General features: G+C 42.7%; 1 protein-coding gene across 1 annotated transcript; it reads right to left on the reverse strand.

Annotated features, from left to right (window-relative positions):
* Positions 1-7,877: 7,877 nt before the first annotated feature.
* Positions 7,878-8,824, reverse strand: OR2AT4 (olfactory receptor family 2 subfamily AT member 4; the record flags this gene model as incomplete). The annotated part of the gene is given in 5 exon segments (XM_080689335.1): positions 7,878-8,480; positions 8,482-8,496; positions 8,500-8,651; positions 8,654-8,731; positions 8,734-8,824. Coding segments are annotated over 5 exon segments (939 nt in total).
* Positions 8,825-11,624: the final 2,800 nt, after the last annotated feature.

Below are 11,624 nucleotides of genomic sequence, written 5' to 3' on the forward strand. Positions count from 1 at the left end.
CTGTGTCTGACTGTAGCCCCTACCCCCACCTCTGCAGAAGTTGTTTGCAAGGTCACAGATCTGGCAAGTCTGTTCATTTCCACACAAGTCTCTGTGGCTGCACAGTGTGGTCTCCTGCTGGGACAACTTGTTAACTCATGGTCTTGATGAGTACTGCTTGGGTCTCTGCAGGCAGAGATCAGCTCAGCTGCAGCTGCACAATCTAGCTGGGCTGTATGGGTAGTCAGGTCATTGTCAGGTGAGGAGAAAAAAGTCAACTGCTCTTGATGATGGTCTGCAGTCACTGGCTTCACAAGATTCTGCTGCTTCTTGGCTAGAGGTCTCTGGGAGCCACCAGCCCTAGCATGACCTGGCCAAGATGGCGTTGCCACTGCTGCTCTGTGCTCGCCAGGTGAGATGCGGGGAGCTCTTTACATCTCTCTGCTCTCTCTTCTGCCTCTGATTCCACTGCATTTTGTCATCGTTTTGTTGAATTTGGGCTGCTTTTCTTCCCTTGTCAAGAAGCAGTCTTACTGCTGGTTGAGTTTTGAGTCTCAAAGTGCCTGAAACACAACGTCTCCCTCTGTTTTTCCATCTTTAATCCTTAGCTTTTTGGTTCTTGGAGGAGACGTTTGTGAAATCTCAGCATAGTAGTATTTATTGCACATCAGGACCCTTCCAACTCCTCAGTGTTATAGACCAGAAATTTCTGGCAGTCACTGGGCAGAATGTGCTTTGCTTTCTTGTTTCTCCAGAGCCAGTGTTAGATATCAAGGTTGGCCCTTGAATCTTCTCTGTACCCTGTTGTCAACACCTCTAGGTTTTTACCAGTTATGCTTATTTTGACATATCAGTCTGACTGATGCCAGATGAACTTCTTGGTCCTCTTTCTGGTGATCTTGGACTTCATGAGAGGTCTGAGGGCAGCCATGATGCCAAATAGGAGATGGCTGCCACCTTCATAGGCAAGGCCAAGGAAACAGCACATTTTCTTTTTTACATAGAACCCTTAAAATCTACTGTCTTTGAGCCGGGCGTGGTGGCGCACGCTTGTAATCCCCACGCTTGGAAGGCGGAGACAGGAGGATCACGCAGGTTCGAAGCCAGCCGCGCTGGCGTAAGAGACCCTGTTTTAAAAATATAAAATAGGTCTGGGACTGTAGCCCAGAGGTAGAAGGGCTTCCAGGAACCCCAGTACCACCACCAAAAAAAAAAAAAAAAATCTACTGTCTTTGTGACTTTCAAGTGTATGATACATTTGTGTCATCATATACTAATTTATTATTATAATAAATTATAATAATTATTGTAATTATTGTGTTAGTAATTATTGTGACCATAATATATAATAAATATCCTGAATATATTTTTTCTATCTTACTGAAAATTTGTAACCTTTGACTGGTTTCTCCCCAGTACTCCCCAACCCAGTCCCTTCTTCTGATTCCTAAGTATCCTTGCTAAACCATATGATGAACTCTATCCCTCTCCCTCCAACTACAGTTTGTTGGTGTGGAGGTGAACACCTGACTATATGGCAGCCAACCTCTCGGCTACTCAATGACCTATGATCTATGGTCTGATTTGAAACTACTTACATATTTTAAAAGTTATGGTAAAATAACATAAAATTTACCATGCAGTCACCTTTTAAGTTAAGTATATTTGTGGCTCAGGCATAGGCTGAGACCAGAGGATCATGGTTTGCGGACAGCCTCAGCTACTTAGCAAGGCCCTTCACAACTCAGTGAGACTGTTTCAAAAATAAAAAAGACTAAAAAATAGAGGGCTGAGGGCGTAGATTGGAGGTACAATGCCCCCAAGTTCCATGCCCAGTATCACAAAAAATTAAGTATATTCACAATGTTGCCAGATCATTATCATTATCTATTTATTAAACTTTTCCATCATCCCAAACAGAACTATGTACCCATAAAAAGTAACTTCTCACTATCCCTCCAGCTCCTGGTAACCATTGTCCTACTTTCTGTCTCTTTGAATTTGACTATTCTGGGTATATCACATAAGTGAAACTATGCAATATTTGCCCTTTTGTGTTTGGCTTATTTCATTTAGCACAATGTTTTTAAAGTTTGTCTCTGTTGGCTACAACACATATGCTAATGTAAATAAATTTTATTCCTTTAATAGATGAATAATATTCCATTGTGTGTATATATCACAAATTCTCCATTAATCTGTGGATGGACATTTAAATTGTTTTTACCTTTTGTCTCTTGTGAATAATACTGCTATGAACATAGGCAAAGAAGTATCTTTTCAGGGATCTGATTTCAGTTCTTTTTGGGATATATACCCAGAAGTAGAAATGTTAGATTATATAATAATTCTGTTTAATTTCTAGAGGAACTGCTTATTGGTCTCCCATGATCGCTGCAACATTGTATATTCCCACCAACAGTGCCCAAGGATTCCAGTTTCTCCATGTCCTCACCAATACCTCCTTTCCTTCCTTTCTTCCTTCTTTCCCTTGTTTATGGTAGCCATTCTAATGGCTTTGTGGTAGTATCTCTTTGTGGTTTTGGTTTGCATTTCTCTAATGGTCAGTGATTATTGTGCTTATTGACCACTTATATCGCTTCTTCAGAGAAATATCTATTCAAGACCCCTGTCTGTGGCACTGGGGATTGAACCCAAGGTATTTTACCTCAAACTACACCCCCAGCCTTTTTAAAAACTTTCTTTGTTTTGAAAGAGTTTCCCTAGTCTGCTGAGAGTCTCACTATGTTGTTAAGGCTATCCTTAAATCTGCGATCCTTCTGTCTCAGCCTCCCTAGTACTGAGATTACAGGCATGCGCCACCATGCCTGGCTTCAAGTCTTTTCTCACTTTTAAGTTGGGTTGTTTGTATTTTTGCATTTGAGTTGTAGGAATTCTTTATATATTCTGAATATTCATTTCTTATCAAATATTGTCATTGGAAAATATTTTTCCCCATTCTGTGGTTGTCTTTTCACCCTCTTGGTAGTATTGTGTAGTGCACAAAAGTTGAAACAATTTTTTTTCACCTAAAAAATACAGAGAGACTGTACCAGTTATCTGGTGTGACTATAGATAAAAAATGTTTTTGTTGCTATTATTTCATATCAACTCACACTAGATGTTTAGGAGGAGCCACAAGAAAATAGTGAGTGGGAGTAGAGCTAGTCTGGGATTTCACATTATTATATTCACTCTCCATGTGATGGACTCTTTGTTCACTGTAGAAGGGGAACTGAAGACAGAAAGATGGCACGATCCAGTGGCATGAGAAGCCAAAGATCCACCCGAAACTGAAATTGATACCGAAAGAGAAGTTCTGAACAGAGAAGCTCAAAGCAAAACTTACATAGTAACATGGGGGTGATTCTGGAATTGCTTATTGCATGACATTGGAGAGCAAGAAAGAATCCCTCTCCACACCCTTAGGTTAAATTCTAATAGCTCATAGAACTCAGGGACAAGGGAACTTATTAATGTGTCTTTTTTAGGACTTGAGGGTTGTGGTCTCATTCACAGAATGAGAAACAGACATAATGCAGAATGAGTAAGACTTAGATAGAAGAACATAATCCCAGTTTTATGGGGTCAATAAACAAGAAAACTCAGAGTCTTTATGTTATTCTGCTTCAAGAAGCCCCTTCTGACTATAGCAGGATTTGTGAGATTACGAGCAGCTGAGTCTAGGAACTCAGATCCTTTGTTGAACTGTGTCATGAATCAAGTTCCCATCTCTGGTGTGTGTGTGTGTGTGTGTGTGTGTGTGTGTGTGTGTGTGTGTATGTGTGTGTGTGTGTGGTACTGGGAATTGAATCCAGGGACACTCTACCTCTGAGCTACACCCCCAGATCTATTTTCATCTTTATTTTGAAAAAGCATCTCACTAAGTTGTAGAGGGCCTCACTAAGTTGCTGAGGCTGGCCTCCCAAGTACCAGGATTACAACCATGCACCCCCACACCCAGCTTTATGTTGGGTTTTATGCAATGAGAAAAGGGTTAAATTTAATGCTTCAATTAGCTAAATTGTCTAGAAGTTGGAATGGGACCAACTGTGATGAGCTATCTATCACCTGGGCCATCCCCCTCCCCACCAAATTTTACTGCTCTATGTTTCCCTGGCTAGACAAACCTGACAGGTCTTTAAGAGGAAACTTACCATAGGAGAAAGGGATAAGGGGCCTGGGGTGACTGCTAAGGCCAGAAAGAGGAACAACAAAGACCATACTTTGAGAAAGAATGCTGACTGTGGGAACAGTATGCTACTGATAAGGAGCAATCTCAGCCCCCCAGTGCCATGGCAGGGAAACTCCAGTGTGCCCAGAATGAAAGGCTATAATGCCCTTTGTCCAAATAGTGTGCTAAGGGACACCATTGCCTGGACATTAGTTTCGTAGGGAGCATGCCCTGCTTTCAAGGCACCATGAGGGTCTAGAGATCAGAGGCAAATTTCAGTGGGGATGGCTTTGAAATATTTTTGGTGGCATGAATTTTCAGGCAGCTAGGATTGAGATAGTGGTTTCATTTTTTTTTGCCTTTGAGGAGTGTTTCTAAGCAGCCACTTCTCAAAAAGTGGCAAGAGTTATTCACATCTATGTACCATAAATATTAGGGATTTTCAGAAAAAAAGATCCAAAAGAAAAGACTGAATTTCTTGCCAAACACTTGGAGTCTCTGAGAATCAACAATGTTATAATTAATGGTAATATGACCCCAACTATATTTACAGTCTTGTTAAATGTAGGAGTTATAGCTTATAAACATTTTGTCTATGCATTAAGGAAAATGCTATTATTTAATTATTTTTTGTCATATATATATATAAGACATTGTATTTTTTTTATTGGTGCATTGTATTCATACATCATAGTGGGACACAAACTTTTGTAGCCATACATCGCCCAGTCAGCCCCCACCCGATCCCCACCCCATTCCCTCCTCATCCCTCCTTCCCATGCTTGGCTTAGTGGTTGACATCTAGTATTATAGCAATTTATCCAAAATTAAAAATGATAATCTCACATAACAGTTTCATTTGTCTGATACCAAGCTTTTGATGACTTAAAGATAACATTTCAATATTTCTTTTTGCTTTCTTTCTTACCAGAGAATTTTTTTTCTATTTTTTTAGGTGAAACTATCATATATTTATATATTTATTTTTCAGAAAAAAAATCTATCCTAATATGGAATATGGACTCTAGATACCCAAAACAATCTTGAAAAAGAACAAAGCTAGAAGATATATATTTTCTGATTTCAAACCATATAAAGCTACAATAATTGAAACAGTGTAATATTGTTCTAAAGGCAGATATATAAACCATTGGAGTTAAATACAAGCCTAGAGCTAAATTCTTCCCTATATTGTCAAGTTATTTTTGACAAGGTTTCCACGAACATTTGGTGGTGGAAATAATAATCTTTTAACTAAATATTGTTGAAAAATAATAATTACATGAAAAAGAATAAAATTGGACCCTTACCTAATCCCATATACAAGTATTAACTCAAAATAGATAAAAGACCTAAATATAAATCTTAAGACTATAAACTTTTAAGAGAAAATCTGGGTCATAAAACCTCACAACATTGAAATTGGCAGTGTTTTCTTGGATATGATTTCAATGGCACAGGCAACAGAAGAGTATACAAACTCCCTAAAAAAAAATTGTATATCCAAAGACAATGTAAACAGAGTTAAAAGTTACTAATAGAGTGGGATAAAATATTTCCAAATGCTATATCTGAAGGTATATTAATATTCCAACTAAAAATCCTAAAAATTAACAACAATAAAGGCAAACAATACCATTTAGAGATAGGTAAAAGACTAACATAAATAATGCATCTCCACAGATAACCAATCTTAGTTGTCTGTTGAATGGAAAATCTTGTTTTTTCTGGTTCTGGTGCGTGTTACCTATTTCTTCTTTGTAGTTAATCTCTTTGAGTATTTTCTCTAGTGCTGGTTTTGAAGACATAAATTCCTTCAGTTTCTGTTTGTCGTGGAAGCTTCTTATTTCTCCATCTAATTTGATAGAAAGTTTTGCTGGGTAGGAAATTTTTGGCTGGAAGTTGTTTTCTTTCAGAGTTTGGAATATGTTACTCCAAGCCCTTCTGGCTCTCATGACTTGGTTTGAGAAGTCTGGAGTGATTCTAATTGGTTTGCCTCTGAATGTCACTTGGCCCTTTGTTTTTGTTGCCTTTAAGATTCTCTGCTTGGCTTCCACATTGGCCATTTTTACAATTATGTGGCATTGGGATCCTCTTCTCCGATCCTGTCTAAAGGGAGTTCTATAAGTTTCCTGGATCTGTGTATCAACCTCTTGCTCTATGTTTGGAAAATTTTCTGCTATTACTTCCTTGAAGATATTGTTGATCCCTTTGGTTTCACTTTCTTTTCCCTCCTCTATTCCAATTATTCTTAGGTTAGCTCTCTTAAAATGGGCCCATATTTCTTCAATATCAGATTCCTGTTGTCGGATATTTTTTTCTAGATTAGAAACTATGCGTTCATTTTTGGATTGCTCATCTTCTAAGAGCGAGATTCTGTTCTCCATGTGGTCTAATCGGTTGTTTGTGCTTTGAATTGAGGCCTTTACTTCATTAATTGCATCCTTTATCTCTTTTTGGCTCTCTCTAAGTTCTTTTCGAAGCACCTCTATTATTTCTATAGTTATTTTCTTGATTTGATCTTCTAGAAATCTCTGATTTTCTGTTTTATCGGGTTCTGATGTTATGGGGTTGTGGGCATTCATTGCTCCAGTATTATTCCTCTTTCCCATGATTTCGGAAGTTTGTGCCTTCTCTGGGTTCTTCCCTTGGGTTACTATGACTTCACTTAAGGTATTCTGAATCTCGATTCTGTGGTATCTCAGACCCCACTACTCCTTTACTGGGTTGTATCACAGAGTCTCCGACCCAGAGAGTCGATAGAGGCTGCTTTAGACTGTGGGGGGTGCCAGGTTGCACGTTCTCCTATGGTGTGATATCTCTGCCACCGCCACTCCCCCACTGGGTCAAGTCCCAGGGAGTACAGTACTGGGATTTCTCCTCTGTGGCCCGCAATTTGACTCACTGTTCTTGAGTACGCAGATGTAGCTGTACTGGACTTGGTGAATTCGCTGCTGCCGCCGCCGGTGGCAATATGGCGCTGCTGCTACGGCCTCGGCCGTGAGGCTGGCATATTTCTTCTTGGTTTTGAGTTTCACTCTGAGTCCCTGCAGCGTGTGCTGAGCTCAGCCACTGGGAGCTTTAGATGCTCCCTGCGCCGAGAAATCCCGCCTGGCTGTTCCGCAGCTGCTCACCTCGGCTTGCTGTAGCCGTCCGGTGAACTCGCCGCTGCCGCCGGCAGTATGGCGCTGCTGCTGCATCCTCGGGCGTGAGGCCGGTGTATCTCCTCTGTGGCTCTGAGCTCTGTTCTCAGTCTGCTTTCTCTCTGGAGCCTGGTGATTTTTTTGTTTCTCTGGTGATGGTGTTTTCTGGCTATGAAAGGCGCTGATTTTGTGGTAATAGAGATTGGCTGTTAGCGGGGCTCTTAAGCCCCGCTTTTCTCGGTCGCCATCTTCCCGGAAGTTACTATTATTTAATTATGATGGAGGAAAACCTAGAACTATACTGTGAGAAGTACTGTTCTAACTTTCTGGCTGCTGGAATTTTCCACTTTTCTTTCTATTGGTATTCCCCCTTCTCTTCCCTTTTTAGAAGTATTTTATCTCTGAACCACACCCCCAGCTCTTTTTTATTGTTTTGTTTTGAAACAGGTCTTGTTAGGTTGCTGAGAGTCTTGCTAAATTGCTGAGGCTATCCTCAAGCCTGCAATCCTCTTGTCTCAGCCTTCCAAGAACTGGGATTACAGGCACACACCACCATGCCTGGCTCAAATTGCCCCTTTGAATCAAGGGTTCTTAGCTTTTTTCAGCCCCGGGGAACATGCCATTTTGTTTACAGTTGCTTTGACATCCTTGTTTCTCAGGGTATAAATGAGGGGGGTGAGGATCGGTGTGAGAATAGCGTAGGCCACGTTGCCCAGGATGTGGAAGTCGAGGGGCAGGTCAGCCTTGTAGGCCACATAGGCCACGGCTATGGATGAGTAGTAGGTGCCCACCACCAGGAGGTGGGAGCTGCAGGTGTAGAAGGCCTTCGAACGTCCTTCTTGGGAACTGATGCGGAGCACCAAGTCCAGGATGTGGGCACAGGACAGAAGCACCAGGAGAAGGGGGAGGAAGGATACCACCATGGCGATGCAGAAGCCCATGAGGGTCTGGGGGGCAGTGTCCGAGCAGGAGGACTGGACCAGGGCCAGGTGGTCGCAGAAGCAGTGGTAGATGTAGGCAATGTTGTTATATGCCATCTGAGAGGTCTTTATTACAGCCGGGACAGGCAGGAGGAGGGCAGTGAGCCAGGCGCTGGCAGCCAGGGCAGCATTGGTCTGTGGGGTCATGTGGACGGAGTAGTGCAGTGGGCGGCAGATGGCCACATAGCAGTTGTAGGCCATGACCTATGACTGGAACAGCTCATGGCCTGTTCATGGTCTCTGAACAATTGAGGCTGTGAAATAGGTACATTTGCTGAAAACTGAGGAAATGGTCTCCCAGTAGGAATAGGGACAGCATCTTGGGGATGGTGGTTTTAGAGAAGAGACTGTCCAGGGCTGAGAGGTTAAGTAAGAGAAGTACATGGGCTTGTGGAGGCTGGGCTCTGTCATCATGCCTACCAGGATTAGTGCATTACCCACTAGGATAAGCAGAGCAGGCAGAGGAGGAGAGAAATAGGAGGGAAGAGGGCTTTGGGCAGAGAAGCTGCCTGCAAGGTAGAAGACGGTGGGGGAGTCCTCCAATACATTGCAGGTTCTGGTCTCCACAGTGTATTAAGCCAGATGCTCAGGAGGTGGGTAGTAGGAACACCTGGGAACCAGGCTCCTCCAGAAGCAGAAAAACTAGAGACTCTGGAATGAGAATTACATAATAATCACTGTATAATTAACATAACCATATTTATTTACAGTCAGGATGGCTAATGGACTCTGTCCTCTCTCCAAATCCTTCATCCTATCCCAGAATTTCCTCTTTCCTTTTTAAAATCAAGTATAGAAAAACTGCCTACAAAGTACAAACCATATGTCATCTGCTGGGTATATAGTAGACAGGGTGAACAAGATGGAGAAGGTTTCTAGCCTCTTGGGGCTGAAATTCTAGTGGTAAAGAAAGACATTGAACAATGAATCGCATAATTATTTAATTGCAATTGTATTAAGTGCTATGGAAGAACATCTCTGTTCTTTTCCATGCCCCATATGACCCTTTTGAGGATATCAGATCTCTTAAACCAGGGCCCTAATTTCCTTTCTCTTTTGGCATGGCTTCAAGTCTTTAAAAAAATGACGTCTTTGTCACCATGTAGCTTGGGAGAGCTGATTCCCCAAAGCTTACTACAACGTGCTGCCTGCCCAGTATGGTTCTCAACCAGGGACCGGCTCCTATCTTGTTTGCTTGGTGCCGCGGTTCTGCTGTCTCTGTCTGAGTTGAGCACTCAGTTCCCTGTCCCTAAGCGTTGGGCTCTTTGCCACTGTTACAGTGAAGGAAGCGACACTGAAGATATCTTGGGGAGAGAATCATTGCTGACTGAGATCCTAATAATGGCCTCTCCCACAATTCTGTAACAGTAGAGAATCCAGGACAATGACTGCAATGTCAGGAGTCCCTCCCTTGTGGCGGCGGCTGCCCCGCGGTGCTCCTGTTCATCTACTTGCAGGGCCACCACTCAGCAGGCTTCCCGGCCCCTGCTCAGATGGTCCTGGGAAGGCTCGGGAGGCATCGCTAATCGAGGTGCACTGAGATCCTCCTGCAGAAGCTGCTCTAAGGCAAAAGAAGTCTTCCCACAGGATCACAGATGAGTGTCTTGACCCACACACCTGGGGATTTTGAGCCGAAGGGGAATACTGATTTTCTATTTTAGGTTTGTCCCTTGGACTTTGTGACCCTCAGGGCAAGTCTATGTTCACATTGGTATCATTGCCTCCTTAATCCGTGATTACATGAGTGATTTCCCTTATTTTACTTATTTTTCTTATAGCGTGCGAGAGAGAGAGAGAGAGAGAGAGAGAGAGAGAGAGAGAGAGAGAGAGAAGAGAAGAGAAGAGAAGAGAAGAGAAGAGAAGAGAAGAGAAGAGAAGAGAAGAGAAGAGAAGGAGAACTCCCAGGACGCTCTACCTTTTTATTATTCATTTTGAGACAGGGTCTCACTATTGTTGAGGCTGGCCTCAAGCTCATGATCCTCCTGCCTCAGCCTTTTGAGTCTCTGGGATTACAGGCATGTGCCACCATGTCTGGCCATTTAGAGCCACTTCTAACTTTCTATTTTCTAACAACAAACAAACAAAAATCTTATGCAGAAAACCACCAATATAAAAACTGGAAAGCACTTGATAAATGTTCAGTACTTTCCCCTGCAGGCCAGAAACTGCACACAGAAGAAGGTAGGGCTTTCTCAGGTGCCACAGCTGGCTGGTTGCACAGCCAGGAACCCTGTGCCGGTTCTTTTATTCCTAGGACAGGGCTCTTCTCTCTCCCTCTCTCCTGGAGAATCCAGAAGTTTAAGTTCCCAGGGTGAAACTATTAGGACAAAGATTTTCATTTCCTTTCTTGATTTTCAATTAATAATATCAGACAAAGCTAAATAGGAGGTTTTTCCCTGGTCTCTATGGTAGATATTAAATCGGTGTCTGGCGATTCAAATGCTTCCTTAAAATAACATCCCAGGACCTGGCTAAAGAATGAACCTGCTTTTTCCCAAATAAAGAGGGCTTTCCCTCAGTTGAACAGACCCCATTCCAATGGGGTTAGTAGCTATGATTTCTTCACCCTCAAAGGGCTGCGATTCCCTGGCTGTAGCTCCACTCAGCCCGGCAGTCACAGGCTGCTGTTCTCAGGTCAGGCTGACTAAGGGTACTGGAGGGCAGAAATTCCGAAGGTCAAAGCAGGGAAGCCCTAAGGCCATCAAGTCCAGCTGGTCTTCCCTCCTCCTTTGTCCACTGCTTTGCAGATGGAAACATTGACACTGAGGCCGGGTAGAAAGGCAGCCCGTGGATTTCCACCGCCAGGGGGTGCTGGACTAGCCAGCAGGCAGCACAGGCACTGGCCACCAATGAAGCAGGGGCATTGAGACTACTTTTTGAAAGAATTTAACATTGGAGACAGGCATGGTGGTGCACACTTATAATCCTAGTACTCGGGAGGCAGAGACTGGAGGATCGCGGTTCATGGACAGCCTCAGCTACTTAGTGAGGTCCTCTGCAACTTAGTGAGACCTTGTTTCAAAATAAAGAATAAAAAATAGGGCCGGGGGTGTAGCTCAGAGGTAGAATGCTTCTGGGTTCAATCCCCAGTACTGAAAAAAAAAAAAAATTGACACTTCAAAACACATTCAACTGATTTGCTGTGGGAAATAGAATTTGACTGGACTCATAAGTGCAGGGTTGTTTTATTCTGATTGATGTGTTATCTCTAAGAATGCTGCTCTGTGCTTAGGGCTAAAAGAACACAGTTTCTCAGGGCACAGATCTTGTCCAGTGGACCTTCCCTGTAAGCATTTTCTATCAGACAGTTACAGAGGTGGTGGGGGGAAAGGACAGAAAAACCAGTCA

This window comes from Muscardinus avellanarius (assembly GCF_963383645.1).
Source record: "Muscardinus avellanarius genome assembly, chromosome: 1".
Lineage (NCBI taxonomy): Eukaryota > Metazoa > Chordata > Mammalia > Rodentia > Gliridae > Muscardinus > Muscardinus avellanarius.